We start from the raw sequence: 27084 nt of genomic DNA on the forward strand, positions 1-27084 counted from the left end.
CCTGGGATAAATCCCACTTGATCATGGTGTATGATCCTTTTAATGTGTTGTTGGATTCTGTTTGCTAGTATTTTGTTGAGGATTTTTGCATCTATATTCATCAGTGATACTGATCTGTAATTTTCTTTTTTTTGTAGTATCTTTGTCTGGTTTTGTTATCAGGGTGATGGTGGCCTCATACAATGAGTTTGGGAGTATTCCTTCCTGTGCAATTTTTCGGAAGAGTTTAGAAGGATGGGTGTTAGCTCTTCTCTAAATATTTGATAGGATTCACCTGTGAAGCCATCTGGTCCTGGACTTTCGTTTGCTGGAAGATTTTCAATCACAGTTTCAATTTCATTACTTGTGATTGGTCTGCTCATATTTTCTATTTCATCCTGGTTCAGTCTTGGAAAGTTATACCTTCCTAAGAATTTGTCCATTTCTTCCAGGTTGTCCATTTTATTGGCATAGAGTTGCTTGTAGTAGTCTCTTAGGATGCTTTATATTTCTGCAGTGACTGTTGTACCTTCTCCTTTTTCATTTCTAATTTTATTGATTTGAGTTCTCTCCCTCTTTTTCTTGATGAGGCTGGCTAACAGTTTATCAATTTTGTTTACCTTCTCAAAGAACCAGCTTTTAGTTTTTTTATCTTCGCTATTGTTTTCTTTGTTTCTATTTCATTTATTTCTGCTCTGATCTTTATGATTTCTTTCCTTCTGCTAACTCCTGGTGCTGTTTGTTCTTCTTTCTCTAGTTCCTTTACGTGTAAGGTTAGATTGTTTGAGATTTTTTCTTGTTTCTTGAGGTAGGCTTGTATTGCTATAAACTTCCCTCTTAGAATTGCTTTTGCTGCCTCCCATACGTTTTGGATTGTTGTATTTTCTTTGTCATTTGTCTCTAGGTATTTTTCTATTTCCTCTTTGATTTCTTCAGTGATCTCTTGGTTACTTAGGAAAGACTGTTTAGCCTCCATGTGTTTATGTTTTTTATGTTTTTTCCCTGTAATTGATTTCTAATCTCATAGCATTGTGATCAGAAGAGATGCTTGATATGATTTCAATTTTCTTAAATTTACTGAGGCTTGATTTGTGACCCAAGATGTGATCTATCCTGGAGAATGTTCCATGGGAACTTGAGAAGGCAGTGTAATCTGCTGTTTTTGGATGGAATGTCTCATAAATATCAATTAAATCTATCTGTTCTATATTGTCACTTAAAGCTTGTGGTTCCTTATTAATTTTGTTTGAATGATCTGTTCATTTGTGTAAGTGAGGTGTTAAAGCCCCTCCCCCCTCGTATTATTGTGTTACTGTTGATTTCCTCTTTTACAGCTGTTAGCAGTTGCCTTATGTATTGAGGTGATCCTATGTTGGGTGCATATATATTTATAATTGTTATATCTTCTTCTTGGATTGATCCCTTGATCATTATGTGGTGTCCTTCCCTGTCTCTTGTATCATTCTTTATTTTAAAGTCTTTTATGTGATATGAGGATTGCTACTCCAGCTTTCTTTTGATATCCATTTGCATAGAATATCTTTTTCCATCCCTCACTTTCAGTCTGAATGTGTCCCTAGGTGTGAAGTGGATGTCTTTTAGAAAGCATATATATGGGTCTTGTGTTTGTATCCATTCAGCAATCCTGTGTCTTTTGCTTGGAGCTTTTAATCCATTCACGTTTAAGGTAATTAATGATATGTCTGTTCCTATTACCATTTTCTCAATTTTTTGGGTTTGTTTTTGTAGGTCCTTTTCTTCTCTTGTGTTTCCCACTTAGAGAAGTTCCTTTAGCATTTGTTGTACAGCTGGTTTGGTGGTGCTGATTTCTCTTAGCTTTTGCTTGTCTGTAAAGCTTTTGATTTCTCCATCGAATCTGAATGAGATCCTTGCCGGGTAGACTAATCTTGGTTGTAGGTTCTTCCCTTTCATCACTTTATCATGCCACTCCCTTCTGGCTTGTAGAGTTTCTGCTGAGATCAGCTGTTAACCTTATGGGAGTTCCCTTGTACGTTACCTGTCGTTTTTCCCTTGCTGCTTTCAAAAATTTTTCTTTGTCTTTAATTTTTGCCAATTTGATTACTATGTGTCTTGGTGTGTTTCTCCTTGTGTTTATCCTGTATGGGAGTCTCTGCGCTTCCTGGACTTGGGTGGCTATTTCTTTTCCCATTTTGGGGAAGCTTTTGACTATAATCTCTTCAAATATTTTTTCAGGTCCTTCCTCTCTTCTCCTTCTGGGACCCCTATAATGCGAATGTTGTTGCGTTTAATGTTATCCCAGAGGTCTGTTAGGCTGTCTTCATTTCTTTTCATTCTTTTTTCTGTATTCTGTTCTGCAGCAGTGAATTCCACCATTCTGTATTCCAGGTCACTTATCTGTTCTTCTGCCTCAGATATTCTGCTATTGATTCCTTCTAGTATATATTTCATTTCAGTTATTGTATTGTTCATCTGTTTGTTTCTTCTTTAATTCTTCTAGGTCTTTGTTAAACATTTCTTGCATCTTCTCAATCTTTGCCTCCATTCTTTTTCCGAGGTCTTGGATCATCTTCACTACCATTATTCTGAATTCTTTTTCGGGAAGGTTGCCTATCTCCACTTCATTTAGCTACTTTTCTGGGGTTTTATCTTGTTCCTTCATCTGGTACATAGCCCTCTGCCTTTTCATTTTGTCTGTCTTTCTGTGAATGTGGTTTTCCTTCCACAGGCTGCAGAATTGTAGCTCTTCTTGCTTCTGCTGTCTGCTCTCTGGTGGATGAGGCTATCTAAGAGGCTTGTTTCCTGATGGGAGGGACTGGTGGTGGGAAGAGCTGGGTGTTGCTCTGGTGGGCGGCGCTCAGTAAAACTTTAATCCGCTTGTCTGCTGATGGGTGGGGCTGGGTTCCCTCCCTGTTGGTTTTTTGGCCTGAGGTGACCCAACACTGGAGTGCACCTGGGCTCTTTGGTGGGGCTAATGGCGGACTCTGGGAGGGCTCACGCCAAGGAGTACTTCCCAGGACTTCTACTGCCAGTGTCCTTGTCCTCACGTTGAGACACAGCCACCCCCCACCTCTGCAGGAGACCCTCCAACACTAGCAGGTAGGTCTCGTTCAGTGTCCTTTGGGGTCACTGCTCCTTCCCCTGCGTCCCAATGTGCACACTACTTGTGTATGCCCTCCAAGCATGGAGTCTCTGTTTCCCCCAGTCCTGTCAAAGTCCCGCAGTCAAATCCTGCTAGCCTTCAAAGTCTGATTCTCTAGGAAGTCCTCCTCCCGTTGCTGGACCCCCAGGTTGGGAAGCCTGACGTGGGGCTCAGAACCTTCACTCCAGTGGGTGGACTTCTGTGGTATAAGTGTTCTCCAGTTTGTGAGTCACCCACCCAGCAGTTATGGGATTTGATTTTATTGTGATTGCGCCCCTCCTACCGTCTCATTGTGGCTTCTCCATTGTCTTTGGATGTGGGGTATCTTTTTTTGGTGAGTTCCAGTGTCTTCCTGTCAATGGTTGTTCAGCAGGTAGTTGTGATTCAGTGTTCTAGCAAGAGGGAGTGGGAGCACGTCCTTCTACTCCACCATCTGAACCAATCTCTGAGCAACTGATTTTTGACAAGGGTACCAAGACAATTTAACGGAACAGAAAAGTCTTCTCAACAAATGGTACAGGGACAACTGGATATCCACATGCAAAATAAATGATGTTGGACTCCTACCTCACACCACATAAAAACTCAGAATGAATCAAAGCAAGTGTTGGCAAGGATATGGAAAAACTGGAACTCTTGTATAATGCTGGTTGGAATGTACAATGGTACAGCTGCTGTGGAAAACAGTATGGTGGCTCCTCAAAAAATTAAACATAGAATTACCATTTGATCCAAAAATTCCACTTCTGGGTATATACCCACAAGAAGTGAAAGCATGGATTTGCACAGGTTATTTGTAGGTTCCCATTCACAGCAGCATTATTCACAACAGCCAAGAAATGGAGGCAATCCAAGTGTCCACCAACAGATGAAAGGATAAAGAAAATGTGTTATATACTATAACGGAATATTATTCAGCCTTCAAAAAGGGGTAAACCATGTCATATGCTACAACATGGATGAACCTTAAGACATTATACTAAATGAAATAAGCTAGTCACAAAAAGACAAATTCTACATGATCTACCTATAGGTATCTAAAGGGGTTAAACTCATAGAAACACAGTAGAACAGTGCTTTCCAGGAGCAGGGGGAAGGGGAGTTACTCTTCTGTGAGTGTAGAGTTTCAGTCATGCAGGATGGGAGGGTTCTGGGGACCTGTTGCACAACAATGTACATGTAGTTGACAGTACTGAACTATAAACTTGGAATTTTGGGGAGGCTAAATTGAGGGAAATTGTAGTTCAAATGAGGCAAGGTGATACACAGTAAGCCAAAAAGTAGCTTGGAACAGGTTTAAGTCTACTCTTCCAAATAATGGAAGATAACTGAAATTTTATCACCAAATTATTGTTGACCTGAAATTTGTTGTTCTGAAATATCAATATTATGGCAAGCTCAAAAGCCTGGATAAGACAAAATAGGATAATTTCTAAAGAGAAAAACAAGCAATGTTTAGAAATTCCAGACCAGACTGATTCCTTGCAAAATTCAAAACTAGGTTAAACAAAATGTTTGTAAAGTTAGAATAGGAAAAACCCAGAAGATTCATCATGAACAGTCAAACCAAATTAACTGCAATGTCTATGCTAATAAGTTTACTTCATTGAAGGTAAGAACTCTTTAAGGCATCATATAGCTTAATTATAGCAAGCCACTTGGCAAAATCTTTCATAATATCCATACAGGCAAAATGGCATATGGGCTTGATAATAATAAGTAGTACTAACAGTTACTGAACAACCACTGTGTGAGTTGATTAATGATGTTCATTAATCTGGAGGGAGTCTAAGTCAAGCTGCATACTTGAGAGCCCTTTATTCTGTCATTTTAATATTTTTATCAATAACTTAAATGAAGACCCAGTAGGTATGCTTATGAAATATGAAAATGACAAAAAAATTTGGAAGGAACAGATATTAAATGCCTAAATCAAGACTGACAAAATGAAATATAAAAGCCTAATATTCAAGCTAAAAAAATTCATTACAGAAAACCAGCGTTAGGAAGACTTAGTGTAACAGCCTATGTATAAAACATATGGGGTGTAACTGAAACCACTCACTCATTTTAAGCATAAATAACAGAAATTAAAACAGTTAATGAAATATTTGGTTTCAAAATAATAGCATTTAGCTCAAGCAAGACATATCCACCACACACTGTCTGGTCAAATACCATCTAAAATGCTGAGTACAGTTCTGGGTACCACGTTTAATGACAAGGAGCAACCCGAATTCATTAAGAGAAAAATGACCACAGTTGAAAGATCAGAGAATTACATTATCTAAGGAATGATTAAGTAAACTGGGATTGTATTACTCTGAAGAAGAGATGAGAATGCTCAGAGTGTGTGGTGGGGAGGAGTCAGCAGGGTCATGATGGTAGTATTCAAATATCGTAAGGGGCCATTCATGTGGAAAAGGAATCAGACTTGGAGAAAGCAAAATATAATGGAAACAGCATAAGCTATGATGTCATAAAGACCTAGATTCAAATCCTGACTCCATCATTTACCATCTGTTATTTGATGCTTGGAGAGAGAAGAAGTGTCGTTACCTAAAAAATGATACCTACCTCATAAATGGATAAAAATTAAATGCAATTAAGTGTAAAAATGTTTATAAGTTGCCTGGCATAGACTGACACACTGTGATACACAATAATGTTAGTTCCCTTCTCTAGACTTTTCTGAGTTGTTCTATAAGAGCATTTTTCAAACTGATAATTAGCCATTAATGGGTCACCACATCAGCTCAGTGGGCTGTAACCAGCATTTTTTCCTAAAGAAACAGAACAGAAAACATTAGCGCTTTACCACATATACCAAGTATAGTTTTGTGAAACTTTTGTTTCAATTATTCATAAACATGTGTGTACTAGGCTATGGTATAAAATGTATTTCTTATCATGAAGCTGGGATTGAGAAAAAAACAAAACAAAACCGTGAAAGCCACTGCTGTAAATACAATACTGTTTTCTAAGTGTGTTCTAAAGATACTAGTTCCTTGGGAGAGCAAATAAGTTTAGGAAACAAACCGTACCACTTAGAGACTTACTATATTCAATACATATTAGCATATTTAAAAAGCCCAGCATTAAAGAAATCTGGTGGGTTTTTTTGGTTGTTGTTGTTGAACCTCGTTTTTCCCAGATATATTTGATCTCAGACCCACAATTATTTTTTTCACACAATATCTACTAACACCTTCAGGACTGACATTTTGTGGTATACATTTGGGAAAAAACATTCCTCTAGATGAAAAGGAAGGAAATGGGTATAAGTTATAGAAAGTAGACTTTTAGCTTGCTAAGAAAAACTCTTGACTCTTTAAATCTTTCCCTCACTGCTACTAACACCCACTACCCCTTATAACTTATACTCCATACACATACTCCAAAGCACTTTAAATATGATTTTCAAACTTTCAATTCACACAAATCTTTTCAGAAAAAGCACAGGACATCTATAACATCAAGATATGTAACCAGGATCAAAGTAGTAAGCAGGAATCAATTGGCCAAAAGAAACTTCTGGCATAGTATTTTAAAAGACTTGCTTTACCTGAACAAAAACACTGTGATCAGAAACCAAAGCAGCAAAAGACTTAATCAGCTTCTCCAAGGGGAGTCAATGTGTTCTAAGAATACATAGTCTAAAATGGGCTAATGAGTGCAGCTAATCTTCATTATTATTATGGGCATCATTATCATCATCACTTGGAAGAGGCATGTGATATTAGATGATTCCGACTTCTTTTAAAGTGTATACATACCTAGGATTCCTTTGTAAGGACGTGATTTCACACTAATATGAAAACTGTCACTACCACAGTCAGTTCTAATAATATTTGGTATCACTTGGCAATAAAATAAAGGCTTGACATCATATATTCAAGAGCATCTCTGTAACTCAAACCTTTCTAATTGAGTTACAAATATCTCTGACTCTGCTCTAGCAGTTGTCAGAGCATAAAATGCCCTTCCCACTCTTTCTCCACTCTCAGGCTCCAAAACCACCTCTCCTCAAAGTCTGCCCCAACTAGACTATTATTTTCTTCTCAATTTCTGAGCACTCTCAGTACTTTTTGTCCCTATCACTCTTTTAAGCAATTCACTGTGTATTTCCTAGCTTATTTCTTTATTCCTCCATAAAACTTGGCTCCCAACAAGACCATAACTTCCTTAATGAACAGGGATCAACATTTAAGAACCTCCCTCAAGATCCTGAAAGCACTCACTAAATATTTCTTGATTTAAACAACTAGGTTTAAGAGTAATAGTGGCTAGTCTCACAGAGCTCATATACCAGACCCATGCTAAAAGCATACATGGATTAGCTCACATAATCTTCACAACTCTACAGAGGTAAGAACTATTATCTTCTCCATCAAACAGAGGGAGAAAATGAGGCTCTGATTAACTTGCCCAAAGCTGTACAGCTACTAAGTAGCAGAGCCAGGACCTGAATCCAGGCAAAGCTCTTAACTACCTCAGTACACTCTGTAAGGGTTGCAGCCCTGCGAAACCGGAGTCTATGAAGGATTTCAACCTTACTAAGTTAGAAGTTTCAGTTTCAACAAAGAGCAGAGATACTTTAGCTAAAAATTAAAACTTTAAAAAAGGATAAATTAAGACAAATTAAGAATTTCCCGTTGACATCTTTATGCAATTACAATAAAACATGAGGGAAACTGCCTCTCATGTCCTTTCTATATATGGAAATGATATTACGGTGTGGGTCATAATTTTATCAAGAAGTAGCTTATGACAATACAGTTCGGTTTAGATTTTTAAATACGGCTGTTTTTCTCTGCCCCTAGGATGACATGGAAATGAAAGATAGATAACTGTCACTTCACAGCTTCGAAAAATGCCAGACCCAATTCTTGTTTAAAAAATGAGAGCCAGGGCTCTTGTTCCACCCTTGACTCGTCACACAAAGCAGCACCATCCTCTGCCCTCTTCACACAAAGCAAGCGTCACCCTACTACCCAAGGGGGAGTGCTGCTGATCCACACGGTTTCCCCATCGCCGCCAGAAATGTACCCATCTCCCACGGGTCCAAAACACTGACCGCTGCCCGGACTTAGATTACCCTGGTCTGCTCCGCGCACCGGGTGACACCTCATCACACCCAAAATGCCCAGGCCGCCATCCGAAAGCCAGTATTTCACACAAAGCTGGATCCCTTCCTACAAAGCAGTTTCCCATCTCCGACTCCTCCCACGGCGAGCAGCCCTTCCTAGGCTGTGCCAGACCCCAGACCCCAACGGGGTCCAAAGCTCAGAGGGTCCCCAATCCAGAGGAGAACTAGCTACAAAGCCTATTCCTCTTCCAAGCCTCGAACCCCCAACTCTGGCTGACCGTTCCGCAGCCAAAGCAAGAAAACCATGAATCAGAGAGCGGACCCCGCTACACAAAGCGAGGTGTCTTACCAGGGGGCCCTCGGAAGACGCTCTCCGCCCCCCGGGCCCGTCCCCGCCCAGCTCCGGCCCGGAGCCCCGCGCTCACCAGCTCTCCTCCTCCTCCTCCCAGCCTGACAGGCGCTCCAGCTCCTCGGGCCGCAGCGGCTCCACCTCGTCCAGCAAGCCGCCCTCGCCCGCTGCCAGCAAGGAGGTGGTGTCCCGCAGCTCCTCGCTACTCGTCCGCCTCGGGCCCGACCCGGCCCCGCAGCCCGACTTGGCGCTGAGGCCCAAGGGGAAGCCCCTAGGGGACGCCGCTCCGGAGGAGGGAGTGGACGCGCCGGCCCGAACCGGGCTGCCAGGCCCAAGGGAGCCGGCGCCCTGCACGGCCCCGGAGCGGCTCCTCAGCTGTTCGTTCTGCTTCTCCAGCTTCTTCACCAGCTCCTGCAGCTTCCGCACCTCCTGGTCCGCGTTCACATTGGAGTTAATGTCCTCCATCCCGGCCCCGCCGCCTCGGCCGCCCGCCACCCGCTCAGACTCACAGCGACAGGGAAAGAGCCGGAGGAAAGAGGCGCCGCCGCCACTCACTCTAGCCGAGGCGCCGGCATATATCAGGGCCAGGCCCCACTGCCAGGGTCCCCCCCTGCTCCGGTTCCGACGCGCCGCTGGCCCCAGCCGAGCCGCCTCATCTGCGCCGGCTCCAGGATTGGGGGAGGCGGCGCCAATATCCGGCCTCGGCCGCCATCTTCCCTCTGTCCCTCCGCCCACCTCAGCCCGGCCCCGTCGGTGACCTCAGAGCGTCCGGGGGTGGACCGGCCGGCGGCGGGCGCTGAGAGGACCCGGCGGCGATCTCGCGGAGGGGTGGGGCCACGGGCGAGGCCGGTGGGGCGGGGCTTAAACCGGAAGGGGCGGCCCGGAGCGTCGGCGGAGGCGGGTCGCTGCCCTGGTGGCTGAGAAGAGCGATTACGGCCGCAGGCGGGGCCCGAGGGGAGTGTGGACTTGGCGGCGGGTGGCGCTAAGATTGCAAATCGAGACCCTCCCTCAACCCCGCCCGTTGGCCTTGGATGAGCACCCGCTTCTGGGTCCAGCATCCGAGCCTGTCCTCCCTCCCGGCTGGTTCCCTGGTGGGCGCTCAGCCCGGCTCCGTGGAGAGACAGTTTGCTTCGTCTGTTTGTTCAGCAAATATTTATTCGATGCCTCCTTGAAATAGGAAATTGTCGGGGGCTGGCAGGATCCTCAGACCATCTGTGACCCATTTATTCCTCTGAAAATGAGAAAGCAGAATCGCAATGGTTAAGAGAGGTCTAAGGTCAAAATAATAACCATAAATTGTTAAGTGCTTACTACGGGGAGACACTGTGCACTTTGAAGGCATTAACTAGAATAGTTTTCCCGACTTCACTGCAGTTTACTGCACACTGGCACGGAAGCGGCGATAGAAAACTGCTCCTCTCTCAACTTTGTCTGTTAATTGATGCAGAATCTGCTCTTTGTATCATTTTCTTCTGAAAATCTTTTTCATAGTCTTGAAAACAGTTGTGTATTGAAAGTACTTAATAAACGTGTTGACAAATACTGATGAATGCTGAGAGAAGTATGACTAAGAATCTGCCTTCAGTCGCACCCGTTTATAATTCGTACTACTGACAGCAAACAAAACAAAACACCTAAATTCTTTGTTGTGATCACATTAACCGCTCTTGAGTTGTCAGTTGTGAACTACTGGTTTATGTTTGCAGCTTTCCTCTAATTGCCTCCTCCACCCTTTGCTAATAATGATCCAGTCCTATTACATACACCTGGGTGTGGACTCGCATGCCATGTCACTTGCTTCTACCCTTTAGCCTTCCTGTGCTGTATTTTCCTTACTTAGAATGTTCTACGAAATCTGATTCCTTTTCATAAAACTGCTAAATCCGATTCCTTTTCTTAAAACTCATGCTCAAAAAAAAAAAAAAAAAAAAAACTCATGCTCACCCATCTAGGAAAATTTTTCCTGACAATTCCACAACGATCTAGTGGTTCTGTTTACTCTAGCATTGCCTGATCAATAGTTTGCAACAGGTGTCTGCACTTTTAAAAATTTTGCTTCTTTTTCTAAGTCACTTTCAGTTGTTTTTGTGTACCTGATGAAAAGGGACCATTTATTTTAATAGTTTTTCATGTCTAGTAGAGTGTCTGACACAGTGGACATTGAATATCTGGTTTGTTGAAAGTTATGAGGAATGTAAATTCTGATAGGTCAAGGACCGGATAGATGGTTATTCATAGCAAAAAAATGCATTGAGTATTTTTGACGTTTGCTGACCAATTATAAATAAGTAGGATATCGGGACTTCCCTGGTGGTCCAGTGCGTTAAGACTCCACGCTCCCAACGCAGGGGGCCCAGTTTCCATCCCTGATCAGGAAACTAGATCCTGCATACATTCAGCAACTAGGGGTCCGCATGCCCCAACTAAGAAGTCCGCATGCCACAGTGAAGATCCTGAGTGCTGCAACTAAGACCCGGAGCTGCCTAAATAAATAAGTAGAATATTTTCCTAGCTATGCACACCTAGTCAAAGGATATCTTTGCATCACAATAATTGTATAATCTATATAATGCACATCTAAATATTATTGCTGTCTCTGGCACATCTGAACTAGTCACCAGAGGGTTAAACAACACGGCTGCTTCATGTATAGCACTTTCACTTGCATTTAATAGTTTGTGAAATAGATCCCAACTAGCCAGGTTCTGTAACAAGAACATTTCAAATATATTCCTTGAAAAGAATAGTTCATATAACATTATGAAGTTCATGGGGGCAAGGAGAGGTTGGTGTAATGTGGAAAAATGAATGGAGCATCAGAACACTGGATGGCAGATCCTAGCTATACCACAAATCTGGTACTTAACTTTAATCTCTGATCCTTACACAGGTCATTCTAGCTCTATATTCAAAATATGCCTGAATACTTCCTAGTACCACCACTGGTACAGCTGTAGTTCAAGTTGCCATCTTTTCTTGTGTAGCTTATTGTGGTATTCTCTTAATGGGCTGTTCCACTTTGCTGCTTACAATCTGTGATGCACAGAGCAACCAGATGGTCCTTTGTGTAAGTCAGATCAGGTCACTCCTTTGCTAGGGATCCTCTACTTGATTTCCAACATACTTAAAAATCCCAAATCTTCTCCTTGGCCTAAAAGATTTGATACTTGGCAACTTCTGCAGGTATCTCATTGACTACCCTATTCTTCCCCTCCGTCACTCTACTCCAGCCACACTGGCCTTTCTGATGTTCTTCAAACCTGCAAGCATGTTTCTACTTTAGGAACTTTGCACTTGCTATTCCCACTATCTAGGGTCAATTCTTCCTCCACACTGTCACATTACTAACTCTCTCCCTTCATTCAGATCTCAACTCAAATATCACCACCTCACTATCCTCATTATTATGACCCTCATAAAATAGCATCCCTATCATTCCCCATCCTCTTAGCCTGTTTCGTTTTTCCTCAGACACATCATCTATTTCTTCCTTTGTTTATTGCCTATCTCTCCCCAGTAGAATGTAAACTGTGTGAAAACAGGATTCACTGATGTATCCTTGGTGCTTAGAATAGTGCCTACTGTGTGGTAGGTGTTCAGTAAATGTTGAATGAATGGATGGATTTAGGTCGAGTGAATTTCAGATAAATGCATTTATTATGTCTCAAATCATTAAAGTGGAGATTCCTAATAAGGTTGAATGGTTGATTTTCTTAATTATATTTTCCTCTTTCCAAAGAGCAATATGTCACACTACATATGTCATCTTCAAAACTAGGTCATTCTTCACATCCTGAATGCCAACAGCCCTTAAGAATTGCTGAGGAGAGAAAGTCTTAGGTTCTCACTGAGACGTATAAGGACAAGAATACTTCCATTCCATCCTAAACCTGTCTTTCTCTTTCGGGTTAACTACAATTCTCTGGTGACTCAGAAGTGTTACAGCATGTTTTTGTTTTGTTTTGTTTTGTTTTGTTTTTACAGCATGTTTTTTAAAAGTCACTCTAAAAGTGACTCTCAGGTAGACATGAGGAGTAAAGCTAGGAGGTGTCTGCAGTATGCACAATTATCCCAACTGGCTCTTCAGGTGTTGTCTTTTTTGATAAGCTTGCTTCGTTCCTGGACGAAGGAGTTGCTTTTTTTCTAAGCAGGTGTGTCCCTTTCCATAACTTGTTTCTACTTGTATGTTACCTCTTGGTGAAGCTCCTGACAAAGTGGAAAATATTACAACCACTAAAAGTATTTAAGTAAATAAACTATTACTCAATGGCTTAAAGGTATTTAGCAATCCTAAACAAAGATGTGTGTGTGTGTGTGTGTGTGTGTACGGGTGCGCTCATATGAGCACATGCCCAAAAGGAATTTAGAAATTGCTAGGCACTTACAGAAATATTTGCATTTGTTTAAAAAATGCTCCAATTCTTTGAAGAAAGCTTTACTATCCAGTACATTTATTTTGTCTTCACAGGCACACACTGCACCAGTCATTTCCTACATGTTCTTTCTCACCTATTCCTCACCAGCATTCTTCCCAGAGATCTACCTCCCTCTGGTCTATCAAGAGGGCTCTTCTTTACTGTCTTGGCACATGCAACTTTAAGGAGGAATCTCAAGAACTTTAAAGGCTATGTGTATAAGAAATTCTGAATTGAAATCTTGGGGACAAAAAGAAGAGGGGCACAGGATTTGAACCTAGAATTTTTCCAGTCAGCATCGATCAAATCTTAAACTTATGGGATGCCTCAAAAGTGACCATAATGGCAGGCATCACTTCCTTAAGAAAGTCCTCCGGCCAAGGGTGGCCCCCTATCACACTGTTGGGGGTATGTATTATATTGATGTAAAATGGGAAGGTCCACGATAAGGGCAGAGGTAAACAGGCTCTCAGACTCTTAGAAGGCTGCCGTCTTAACCCCAAATGGAACAATACCTAGTCTCCCACCTTTTTGTGGTAGCAAGAGGGAGGGTAAGATTGTTAAATAAAATTTATTATTTCCTCCTTTCTTTAAGTAGTATATCAGATAGTGAAGTTGGAAAAGTAGAATATGAACCACTTCTGGATATCCATGATGTTCTAGAGAACCTACCGTTCAAGGATAGGAGAAAACTTAAGAATCATCTAAATCTCCAAGTTGATACAAGTCACAGTAATCTAAGATTTTAAATATATTATTCTGAGTATTGACTTAGAGATGCTAGAGAGATAATAGGCTATGAACAGAGGCTTGTATTAGGCTAAAGTAAATTAAGGTGTCATAGAGATATTTATACAGTTACTCTTCTATCTAAGAAGTTGTAGAGAATTCCATTCCTGAGTCTTTGGGATACTCCTGGAATATTACACAGACAGAAAGACATAATCAACTATTCAATTTGCTGAAGCACATCTAGAAATTTCCTTTTTTATTCATCATCACACAGACAGAAAGACATAATCAACTATTCAATTTCCTGAAGCACATCTAGAAATTTCCTTTCTTATTCATCATCATCCTTATGTAAACAAAGTTATATGTACCCTGGAAGTGTAATTCTGTAAATATCTAGGTCTTTTTGAATTAGCCCAATAATAATAGTAGCTAACAATTATTGACCACTTTTATGATATGTAATAATGCATTTAAAACTCACAATTGTCCTTTGAGGCAGCAGCTATTAGTATCATCATCTCCATTTTACAAATGAGGAAACTGAGACAGAAATGTTAAATAATTTCCCAGAATCCCATAGCCAGGAAGTCGTAGAGCTGGTTTTGAATACAGGTGGTCGGACTTCAGAATCCGCACTCATAATCTCCAATAGTTCATGACCAAGATGAGTTCTCCATTGCTCTCCTTACAAGAATATTGATACCTCAGTCAGCTACCATCTGGAATGGGAATTGGCAGCAAGGGTTATTGCTTTTTTTTTTTTTGCGGTACACGGTCCTCTCACTGTTGTGGCCTCTCCCACCGCGGAGCACAGGCTCCGGACGCGCAGGCTCAGCGGCTATGGCTCACGGGCACAGCCACTCCGCGGCAAGTGGGATCTTCCCGGACCGGGGCACGAACCCGTATCCCCTGCATCGGCAGGCGGACTCTCAACCACTGCGCCACCAGGGAAGCCCAGGGTTATTGCTTTTATGATACCCAACAACTTGATCCTCTTGCTCTAAGAGCAAGTTTGCCAGTTTTGAAGTCTCAGCACCTCTGCGACTCAACAAATTGAAACAATCTTTTCCTTAGAGAGGGAAGCAATTCCTTTATCTCTTGCTCAAAAGACTTCCTAGTAGGCCATTTACTCCGATAGTACTCCAGATACTCCAGAGAGGTGGGCGGAAGAGTCCTGAAGACCATGTCCCTCCCACCCCCTGTCAGCAGTTTACTAAGATGAAGCTTCAGCATCTGAGCTTCTTACTGGAAAGGCTGATAGACTAGTCCAGCTTGTAGGAGTTTTATGGGGAAGAAGCTAGCAGAGGGAGTCTTTTACCTAGGGCAGTAATATTACCCCACAATCAATAAAGCAGGAAGATTTAAAGGTCAGAATTTAATGGCAGGAGTTCTAGGCTTATACATGAAAGAAGGAAAAATTGAACTGGCCCTGAAACAAGCGAGACAAACGCAGATATCAAAAGACAAAGTGTAGAGCCAGGGAAACAGATGAGAATAGGAGGAATGGTCTCAACAGTAGATGAGAGGGGTGATTCTCTGCTAAAACTAAGTGGTTGCAGGCTTTTTAGCAGGTTGTGTGGGCGGAAGAGTTGCATTTAAAGGTCCAGTGATGCTGCTGCCTGTCTGGGTTGTGAGTTTCTAGTCTTGGGACACACTGGTAACCAGATATGTTGGACTAGGGCCTGCTCTTCAGAGCTCCCTGATGCACAGGAGTCCACCATTGTGTCGATCTGTAAACAGATTCCATCTCCCCAAAGTTCCTGGAAACCAGATAGCTCTCATCTCACATCTGCACTCTAGTCTAGAGAAACGAGGGTAGGGTGTCGGGCAGGGAAGAGATGAGTAGTAGGGCATGGCACAGGTGGTTCCCCTGTTATCAGTGGGTATGGTTTCCTTCAGATAGGGCACCTGCACATGAAGAGGTGGCTCTCAGTTCAAACAGAGCTGCTCTGTCTGTCGGCATGGTTGTCTACCCCAGCATTATGGAAGACTTGTTTCCTCTTTTCTACCATCACCATTCTCCCAAATCGATGGCACTTTCACTATTGCCGGTTTTTGCAGCCCCCGTCAGTTGATCAGGAGGTGTGGCCAGGTATTCAGGCAACCTTCAGTCACACACAGCTGTCAGTTCGCAGTTCTGCTTCAGCATCCTCTGGTCCTTCAATACTGGACCCAAATTATGACGTGATATCTTTGTAAACAACTCTTGAGAAAACCACCAAAATTCTGCTGTGCATTGGCAGCAGGACAGACCATGGTGCTGCTGGCAATGATACTGGCAGGGAGAGGGTATGTATTCTATGGGATAGCAGGGCAATGCGTATTGCTTTCAAAGATGGGATTGCAGGGTGCGTGGAAGGCGATAAATTTCTCAACCTCTCCACCCGGCAGGATAAAAGAGATGCTCTTCTACTTCTCCACCACAGATGCATTCAGAGCTACATCATAAAGTTGCACAAGGTCCCCTCCAAGAGTGGGCGTAGCCTATTAGACTCCAGGCAGATAAAAAAACTCCTCCTGCACTTAAGTCAAAAGGCTGATAAAGGCCACCACCTCCACACAGAAGCGGATGTGCTCCCTGAGCACAGTAATGTAGTTGCCAGATCTTCCACATGACTGTAGTAATGGGCTTGGCTCTGGAGCCTTATATTTGGGCAAGAACATTCAGTCATCCCTTGAAGGGTCAGCCCAGCAATTAACCAGCCAGGATTAGTACCATGAGCAGAGAATATGGGCAGGAGCTATGTGAGAAGATCCCTAATGATGGGCTAGAGGGCTCCAGGCTCATTTTTACTGGGTCAGTCTAGCTTAAAGCCACAAAGTTCAGACAGTCCTTTCCCTGACCTCTAAACAAATGCTAAATATCACACCTGTTTTTCTTATAGTTTCTTAGAATTCTTTCATTCAACTCTTCAGTTGACATGGGATTTATTCTGGTGGGTTGTGTGAGGCATATCTCTAAATGGACAGTTTTATATGGGGCATTGTCGTATGCTGGATTATACTCTATGTATTTATTTGGTCACTGTTACTAGTTCAAGGTACACTGTGAAAGGCCAGAGATGATAAAGGTCATAAGGACTGTGCTCCTTGCTCTGGAGCAGCTTATTGTCCAATTAAGGGGATGAAATGTACACAAGATAACAATACATACAAAGAACCATGTGAGCCATATGGACAAGAGAGAATATAAGGGCTTTTTTGGTGTGTTTGTTTTTCCTCTGATTTTTTTTTTTTTTTGAGAGTATTAAGGGAATAGAAGTGGAGTCTTTCGCTTGAGATAATAAGAGCTTTCCCAGAAGAAGTGTGATTTCAGATGGGCCTTCAGGGATAGGTAGCTATTTTAATCTTGACTTGTTGGTTGCAAAGAACAGAAAACCACTTGAATAATCTCCATTTAATCTCATCTCACTTGTAAGAATTGATTCCAAAAGGAAACTGGAAAAAAATATGAACAGAAATATGCACAAGGCAGTTTACTATTTTTATGCCATTATCTGTAATATCAAAAGACTGAGAGCAACCCCGATGTTATCAATATGGGACTAGTTGAGAAAATCATGAAGCATCCACACAATGGAGGACTAAGCCTCAATAAAAAGGAACGAGAAAGATATCCATATGTCTCCAAGATAACTGGTTCAGAATGGTGCTTAGTGTCAACAGCAGGAGGGATATAAGATATATACATATATGCTTATATATGTACAAAAATATACATATAAATAAAAAATAAACAATGGAAGCCTAAACCAAAAATCGATTTAAAAAAATGGTGACCCAATGAGGAAGGAGGAAACAGAGTGAAGGGCAAAGAAATTGTGAAATAAACTTCATATTTTATGGCAAGACAAGAAAAATTTAAACATGAAAAGAATTTTCTCTGCCCTTTGGCCTCCTCTCTCCCCTCACTGTGTGCGGTGTATCTGCATGGTGCCTCAACCACAGCTCCCCATCAGCAGAAATACCTGCTCAACCATGAAGAGCAACATTCTCCTAGCACCAGCTAGACAACTCCTTTAAAGATTACATTCCTCGTTGATCTTTCAAAAGGGTCTCAATGATCCGCCACTGTGTACTTGCAGATCTGGATTGTGTAAACTGTCAATAATACATCATTTAATGTACAGCCTTCTGTCTCAAAAAATTTTCATAACTGTACTTTAACTTCTAATAGGTGGAACAGTTCTCAGCGCTTTCTGAGGAGCCGTTCCCAGGTTATAATCCTCAATTTGGCTCAAATAAAAATTTCCATTTCTTTTTTAGATTGATTGATTAATTTTTCATCAACAAAATACAATTTATCTTGAATTTATCTTGTAACATGCTTTTGACTTTGGAACCATGTAAATATTGACATGCTTAAGAAAAAAATTAAAAGTAAAAAAGGGGAGATATTAAAAAGTTGTATCATACAAAAATAAACTCAAAATGGATTAGAGACCTATGTGTAAAACTGGACCCTATAAAACTCTTAGAGGAAAACATAGGAAGAACACTCTTTGACATAAATCACAGCAAGATCTTTTTTGATCCACCTCCTAGAGAAATGGAAATAAAAACAAAAATAAACAAATGGGACCTAAAGAAACTTAAAAGATTTTGCAAAGCAAAGGAAACTTCAAACAAGACGAGAAGACAACCCTCAGAATGGGAGAAAATATTTTCAAATGAAGCAACTGACAAAGGATTAATCTTCAAAATTTACAAGCAACTCATACAGCTCAATATCAGAAAAACAAACAACCCAATCCAAAAATGGGCAGAAGACCTAACTAGACATTTCTCCAAAGAAGATATACAGATTGCCAACAAACACATGAAAGGATGCTCAACATCACTAATCACTAGAGAAATGCAAATCAAAACTACAATGAGGTATCACCTCACCCGGGTCAGAATGGCCATCATCAAAAAATCTACAAACAATAAACGCTGGAGAGGGTGTGGAGAAAAAGGAACCCTCCTGCACTGTTGGTGGGAATGTAAATTGATGCAGCCACTATGGAGAACAGTATGGAGGTTCCTTAAAAAACTAAAAATAGAAATATCATATGACTCAGCAATCCCACTACTGGGCATATACCCTGAGAAAAACCATAATTCAAAAAGAGTCATGTACCACAATGTTCATTGCAGCACTATTTCTATTAGCCAGGACATGGAAGCAACCTAAGTGTACATCAACAGATGAATGGATAAAGAAGATGTGGCACATAAATACAATGGAATATTACTCAGCCATAAAAAGAAATGAAATTGAGTTATTTGTAGTGGGGTGGATGGATCTAGAGTCTGTCATACAGAGTGAAGTAAGTCAGAAAGAGAAAAACAAATACCGTATGCTAACACATATATATGGAATCTAAAAAAAAAAAAAAAAAGGCTCTGAAGAACCTAGGGGCAGGACAGGAATAAAGATGCAGACATAGAGAATGGACTTGAGGATACAGGGAGGGAGAAGGGTAAGCTGGGAAGAAGTGAGAGAGTGGCATTGACATATATACACTACCAAATGTAAAATAGATAGCTAGTGAGAAGCAGCCCCATAGCACAGGGAGATCAGCTCTGTGCTTTGTGACCACCTAGAGGGGTGGGATAGGGAGGGTGGGAGGGAGACGCAAGAGGGAGGGGGTATGGGGATGTACGTATATATATAGCTGATTCACTTTGTTATACAGCAGAAACTAACACAATGAAAAGCAATTATACTCCAATAAAGATGTTAAAAAAAATTTTAATAATAATAACAGCAAAAAGATAAATTGTATTACCTATAAAACCAAATTATCTTCCAGTTATCACTTGAGATATTAATATTAAAAAATTGCTATCGTATTAAGAAGCAGTCAGAGATGATGAAGCCAAAACATGTAAGAGAAATAAGCATTACAGTTGTGCATCATGTGTGCTCATTTATTTTGAAAAAACAAAAAAGATTTTTCTGGATATTATAATGCTAGTGGTATATGTCAACTATTAAAAAATCTAATGAGTAAAAAAAAAAATGTTGTATTATAACATCGGAGAGTAGGTAATACAGTGTGGCCAGGCCACTTGAGGAACAGAACTATAAAGTAAGAAACCAAGGAAATGTCCTCCATCTCGTTTAATGAGTCATTCATTTATTTATCCAACATATTTATTGAGCACGTACTATGTACCAGGAATTATTCTAGGCAATGGGCATAGAGCAAAAAAATCAGAGGAAAAAGACCTTACTTCACGGAGCTTACATTTGACTGATGGGTGACAGACAATAAACACATAATTAAAATGTAGAGTATGCCATATGATGATGGTGCTATTGAGAAAAATAAATCAGAGAAGAGAATAAGGAATGTGGGCAGGGGTGGTATTGAATTTTTAAATAGTGTGGTTAGAGAAAGCATTGCAGAGAAGATGACATTTGAGCAAAGGTCTGAAGGAGGTGAGAGAGCAAGACATGCAGGTAACTTAGGAAGAGCATGCCAACAGAATAGCAAGTGCAAAGGCCCTGAGGCAATAATGTGCCTGGCTTCAAGGAAGAACAACACCTATGTGGCTAAACTGGAGTGAGTGATGGGGAGAGTCTTGGAAGATGAAAGTCAGAGGGATGGAAGAAAGAGTCTATAGGACCTACTAGGCTCTTGTAAAGACTTTGGCTTTTACTCCAGCTAAAATGAGAAGAAAAGGGAAGATTTTGAGCTGAAGAGTGACACGACCTGATTTACATTTTAACAAGAGCCCTCTCTTCTCTGCTTCTTGCGTGTTTGCCAGTTGCTCCATTCCCCTAATTCTCTCTCAAAACTTCTGCCTACTCATGGCTTGTGAGTTCCCTTCACAACATCAGTTTACATGTGGGTTTTTGTTTGGTGTTGTAACAACTGTTGACATTTGTGTGCCTACTGTGACCTAATCACTCAGTCTCTCAGTGTCTCAGTTCCAGATTCTTGGGTGACATAATATTAGACTCACGTATTATTAGGCTAAGATTAGTCCACTGTGGGAGAACAAGATGAGGTGGGGGTGGGGGCAGAGGTGAACAGAATCCTATAGCATTTCCAGGAAGGGATTATGGGCAGAAAGGCAATAGTTAGCACATCAACTTCATCAGGTACCTCAAATATTTTGGGTTTTCAAGGAATACATAACAGGGCTTCCCTGGTGGCTCAGTGGTTAAGAATTCGCCTGCGAACGCAGGAGACACGGGTTCGAGCCCTGGTCCAGGAAGATCCCACATGCCATGGAGCAACTAAGCCCATGCGCCACAACTGCTGAGCCTGTGCTCTACAGCCCGCGTGCCACAACTACTGAGGCCTGCATGCCTGGATCCCGTGCTCCGCAACAAGAGAGGCCACCACGGTAAGAAGCACGCCGCAAGGAGGAGTGGCCCCCGCTCACCGCAACTGGAGAAAGCCTGTGCGCAGCAATGAAGACCCAACGCAGCCAAAAAGAAAGATAATAAAATAAGTAAATTAAAAAAAAAAGAATATATTCAGTTTTATAAAAGATAATATGTAATTTGTTCTATTTAAATTTTCTATTACAGATTAACTCTACTGCTAAATATAGCTGAAATAAATTCTAGTTTCTCTTGGGTTAGAAATGGGACCAACAAGGGGAAAAAGAAAATATATTTTCTTAAATTTCAGAGATAGACAACAAAAAAGTACTAACACTAAGTTAGAGGAAATGGTGCTTCTAAGTATTCGTCTTTCATTAAGATTGAAAATCTTGGTTCTATAATTGATTTGTGGACCATTTTCTAATTTAGCTAATATTTAAGCACTCAATTGCTATGCTAAGTTCTCTATAAAGTGAATTAAACTGGTTAATTCAGTATTTTATGGTTTCATCATCTAAGACATACGTATCAATAAGTGTAACTGAAGAAACAGCAAATAAATCATTGATTTGTTTACAAACTACCATTCCATAATCACTGATTGGAGATAAATCATAGAATAAGGTTACTCTGATAGCTGGTTTATTTCCTAAGACTATATGAGTTCTGGGTAACCAGAATTTCAAATTCATGTACAAACATAATTTTAAAAATCTGAAATGGTCATGAGGGATTAAATGAGGGCATTTAAGTCCCTTAGTACTGCCTTGAATTTCTTTTATAGACAGCTATAAATGCTCCAAGTTTTGTTTTTATTCATACAGAATCAGAGTAGTTCAGATTCCCTTAAGCAGGAAAAACATAAAACCATACCCTTCTTGACCCTTTGCCACAATCTACTCTTTATTTATTTTAAAAATATTTATTTATTTGGCTGCACTGGGTCTTAGTTGCGACACACGGGATCCTCGTTGCCGCGTGCAAGATCTTCGTTGCGGCATGTGGGATCTTTAGTTGTTGCATGCGAACTCTTAGTTGTGGAAGTGGTATCTTTAGTTGCAGCATGCAAACTCTTAGTTGTGGCATGTAGACCAGGAATTGAACCGAGGGCCCCTGCATTGGGAGTGCGGAGTCTTTAGCCACTGGACCACCAGGTAAGTCCCCACAGTACACTCTTCGGAAAAAGAAAATTTAAAAAGTGAAATTAGTTTTAAAGAATTATTTCAAATGCATCATTGCCAGGAATTTAAATTGTTCTCCTCCATACCAATTGTTGTGAAAACACATTAATATTGTTTTCAAAATATTCTATACCTTTTGGGAAGAGTTTTTTTTTTTTTTTTAAGAAAAACAGGTTCTACAGGACTTCCCTGGTGGCGCAGTGGTTAATAATCTGCCTGCCAATGCAGGGAACACGGGTTCAATTCCTGGTCCAGGGAGATCCCACATGCGGCAGAGCAACTAAGCCCGTGCACCCCAACTGCTGAGCCTGCGCTCTTGGGCCTGCGTGCCGCAACTACTGAGCACGCGTGCTGCAACTACTGAAGCCTGCGCGCCTAGAGCCCATTCTCTGCAACAAGAGAATCCACCGCAATGAGAAGCCCTTGCACTGCAACGAAGAGTAGACCCCGCTCGCCACAACCAGAGAAAGCCCGGGCGCAGCAACGAAGACCCAACGCAGCCAAAAAAGAAAAAAGAAAAATAATTTCTAATGGTAAGGTTCTATAAGATAAAAACTAGTAAATATTCCCTGAATTCATTTGTAAGAAGTGCTAAACTTATTCCCACAACCATTCTAAAAGCTACCACGGTCCAGAGATTTTGGTGGATGTCTGTTATTTTTTGGGGCTTAGGGCATCCTGTCCCCCTCACCTGCCTGGTGGGAGCCATTTCTCCCTGGATCTCTTGCATTTCTGCATATCTTGTGAGTGAGGCACTGCCACTCTTGTTCTGGATTATCTTTTCAAGGATGTTAATACAACAAACAACCTTGGAATATAAAGATAATGTCTCTCTGTAGCAAAAAAGCAGGTTTGTTTATGATCCAATATAATAAAAATAATGTTTACTCCCAGGGCCAAGGTCAGGCATGCATCCTGCCCGCTATAAAAGATTTGGGTTCCCTAAACTTGGAGTTTCTCACCTGCAACACAACACACTGGGTGTGTAAGCACCACCTGGCTCTCTTCATGTTGCCCTGTGGGAACTGGAGCTCAGAACCAGTGCAAATGCTGATACTCTGGCTACTGCTATGGGTATGAATGATATATTGTTCTTTGTCTCTGACTCAGGAACCTTCTGTCTTCTGCCAGAATGTAACGGTGGCAGGCTAACTTGTTAGCTTGCATGTAGGGTAAAATCCCCAGGTTCCCTACAGTACCCGAACTCCTGTGTTGAGTTCTTTCCTAAGACACATCTGTACCTTTGCCCTTCAGCTTCCTGAGAGAATCCTGTATCTGCATCTTTTTTTTTTTTTTTTACATCTTTATTGGAGTATAATTGCTTTACAATGGTGTGTTACTTTCTGCTTTATAACAAAGTGAATCAGTTATACATATACATAGGTCCTCATATCTCTTCCCTCTTGCGTCTCCCTCCCTCCCACCCTCCATATCCCACCCCTCTAGGTGGTCACAAAGCACCGAGCTGATCTCCCTGTGCTATGTGGCTGCTTCCCACTAGCTATCTATTTTACGTTTGGTAGTGTATATATGTCCATGCCACTCTCTCACTTTGTCCCAGCTTACCCTTCCCCCTCCCCATATCCTCAAGTCCATTCTCTAGTAAGTCTGCATCTTTATTTCCATCTCTGTATCTGCATCTTAAATGGGCTTCCTTTACTTGTAAACAAAATAGTCCTGATGCGACCAAGAAGATCTGTTTCTTTTTGAAAATTGAACAATAGGGGGAAATATTCAAGTGGTTTTCTAAGTGCTTTCATTCAACAAATCTTTATTGAGCCATTCCAGGTATTTTGCTGTATGCTGGGGCTATAATAGTAAGTAGCGTGTGGTTCATAGAGGTTTAATTCTCGTAAGAGAAACAGCCTAAAGTATAAGTAAAGCAACACATAATAGTTGCAAATTGTGAGAAGTGTTGTGAAGAAAATGAAAAGGAGATGAAGGAAGGGAAAAAAAGGGAGGTTGCTTTACAAAAAGTGATTGGAAAAGGTGACTTTGTGAGAGGCATATTTAAGCTGAAATGTGAAGAATGAGAAGGCAAAAGATAGGTACAAATTGAAGGAACAGTAAGTGCCAAAGCCTTGAGATGGGAAGCGCTTAGGAAATGTGAAAATTGAAAGAAGAACAAATGTGAATAAATGTAGTGAAGAATGGGAAGAATGCCAGGTGGGGACTTAGGCCAGATTCAGGGATTTACTCCGTGTACAATAGGAAGCTATTGGAGAGTCTTAGGCATTTAAGTGATAGGACCCAATTTACATTTAAGAAAACAAGTTTTGCTGTTGTGTGTGGGATAGGCTGGAGGAAAGCAAGAGTGGAAGCAGAGAGGCCAGTTAAGAGTTTGTTGCTTTGTCCAGGAGAGAAATTATGGTGGCTGAGAACAAGTGGTAGCAGTGGAGATAGAGAAAGTGGATTCTGTGTACTGGGGAGACTGGGACAGTGGATGTGGATGGGGGTGGCAACCTGGGGGAATGGTGGGTGGGGAGGTTTGGGGCTGTAGAGATCAAGATTGCCATTTGGGGCTATGTTTAGTTGTATATTTCTGTGCAATGCCCAAGGGAAGATATCAGGTTGGCCATTGGAAATTGGAGCCTAGAGTTAGATGTGAGATATAAATTTGAGGGTCATCAACAGATACATGGTATATGGTCCCAGGATCATAATTTCCAGGATATGGTGCCTACTCTCCCAAAATTGGGGCATGCAGGAACTTCTGAATCTCCTGCAAACCACCCACAGAACATGAAGCGCTGGGAGCACCATCTCCAGATTTCTCTCTGCCTAATGGTGCCACCATTACTATTTTTTTTTTCTATTATGGCTATTCCAGGTTGGTGAGGGTCTTCCTGTAAGGTGGCCTCCTCCCAGAGACCCTGACAGAAAGGTGCCTTTGATTTCAGCCTCTACTTCAACCTACCTGGAGGGTTTTTACTGACATAGTTTAATGGGGTAGAGTTCTGGGTCCTTTCTCAGAATTATATCTATCCATGTTCATGTCTGTAACCTAAAATAACATTCCCAGGCTTCCCTGGTGGCGCAGTGGTTGAGAGTCCGCCTGACGAAGCGGGGGACACGGGTTCATGCCCCAGTCCGGGAAGATCCCACATGCGGCGGAGCGTGAGCCATGGCCGCTGAGCCTGCGCTTCCGGAGCCTGTGCTCCGCAACGGGAGAGGCCACAACAGTGAGAGGCCCGCGTACCGCAAAAAATAAAATAAAATAACATTCCCTCCCTCTCCCCCATGCATAAGTGTTTATTCTTTAAAGACTTTTTAAAAACAGTGGAGGTAGACGCAAGAGGGAAGACATATGGGAACATGTGTTTATGTATGACTGATTCACTTTGTTTTAGAGCAGAGGCTGACACACCATTGTAAAGCAATTATACCCCAATGAAGATGTTAAAAACAAAAAACAGTGGGGGTTTTTTTGGACATATAAGTTACGTACTCTAACATTCACCCATTTTAGGTTTATAATTCAATGAATTTTAATAACTCACAAAGTAATATACAAAGTTGTGCAACCATCATCACCGTCCAGTTGTAGAATATTTCCATCACCCCCTAAAAATCTTCTGTGCCCATTGGCAGGCACTTTGTTTCCTCTCCCATGGCTCCAGGCAAACACTAATCTATTTTAGGCACTTTTTTGGCCTTTTTTTAGACATTTCACATAAATGGAATCATACAATATGTGGTCATTTCTGTCTGGCTCCTTCTACTGAGCATAATGTTTTTGAATTTCATCTGAGTTGTAACATATATCAACATTTCATTGCTTTTTTATTGCTGAGTTTCCTTCTTTTGTATGGATATACAACATTTTGTTTATCCATTTGCTTGCTGATGGCCATTTGGGTTGATTTTGGCTATTATGAATAACGCTGCAGAAATAACGTTCTTATTCACCAACCTCATTGTGTTGTTGAAAGAATTACATAATTTTTTTTTATTGAAGTATAGTTGATTTACAATGTTGTTGCAATCACTGCTGTACAGCAAAGTGACTCAGTTATACACACATATACATTCTTTTTTTATATTCTTTTCCCTTATGGTTTATCACAGGATATTGAATATAATTCCCTGTGCTATACATTAGGACCTTGTTGTTTATCCATTTTAAATGCAACTGTTTGCGTCTACCAACCCCAAACTCCCAGTCCATCCGTCTCCCTCCCCCGCCGTCCTTGGCAACCACAAGTCTGTTCTCTATGTCTATGAGTCTGTTTCTGTTTTGTAGATAGGTTCATTTGTGCCATATTTTAGATTCCACATATAAGTGATGTCACATGGTATTTGTTTTTCTCTTTCTGACTTACTTCACTTAGTATGATAATCTCTAGTTGTATACGTATTGCTGCAAATGTTCTTTTTAATGGCTGAGTAGTATTCCATTGAATATATGTGCCACATCTTCTTTATCCATTCATCTGTTGATGGACATTTAGGTTTTTCCATGTTTTGGCTATTGTGAATAGTGCTGCTATGAACATAGGGGTGCATGTATCTTTTTGAATTATAGTTTTGTCCAGGTATATTCCCAGGAGTGGGATTGCTGGATAATAAGAATTACATAATTTTTAAAAATTGTGGGTTAAGGGTATGATTTGGGGTGAATTTTCCTCTATTTTCCAATTTTTGGGGGAAATTTGGTTACACTGTGTATATAGTTTTAAAGCTAAACTTTATTTATTTGATTTAAAATTTATCATGAAATAGTTTAGCCATACACAAAGGCATAAGGATTATAATTAAAAAAATCATGTACCTACCACAGCTCAAGAAATAGATGTGGGAAATTCCTCTGGGAATTCCCTGGTGGTCCAGTGGTTAGTACATGGCGCTTTCACTGCCGGGGCCTGGATTCAATCCCTGCTCAGGGAAC

The 27084-nt window shown here is 41.2% G+C and overlaps 1 protein-coding gene and 1 long non-coding RNA gene across 4 annotated transcripts in view; both read right to left on the minus strand.

Annotated features, from left to right (window-relative positions):
• SLAIN2 (SLAIN motif family member 2) overlaps positions 1-9263 on the minus strand; it is an 81177-nt gene extending 71914 nt beyond the window's left edge. For both annotated transcript variants that reach the window (XM_060012593.1, XM_060012592.1), the window contains exon 1: positions 8615-9263. In XM_060012593.1, coding sequence (XP_059868576.1) covers positions 8615-9003 — 389 coding nt within the window. In that variant the 5' untranslated portion in view covers positions 9004-9263. The remainder of the gene's footprint in view (positions 1-8614) is intronic.
• Positions 9264-9419: 156 nt separating this feature from the next.
• LOC132425459 (uncharacterized) overlaps positions 9420-27084 on the minus strand; it is a 50996-nt gene continuing 33331 nt past the window's right edge. For both annotated transcript variants that reach the window (XR_009519442.1, XR_009519443.1), the window contains exon 3: positions 9420-9769. This is a non-coding gene — a long non-coding RNA (uncharacterized lncRNA). The remainder of the gene's footprint in view (positions 9770-27084) is intronic.

Source organism: Delphinus delphis, chromosome 5 (assembly GCF_949987515.2).
Source record: "Delphinus delphis chromosome 5, mDelDel1.2, whole genome shotgun sequence".
NCBI classification, from domain to species: domain Eukaryota; kingdom Metazoa; phylum Chordata; class Mammalia; order Artiodactyla; family Delphinidae; genus Delphinus; species Delphinus delphis.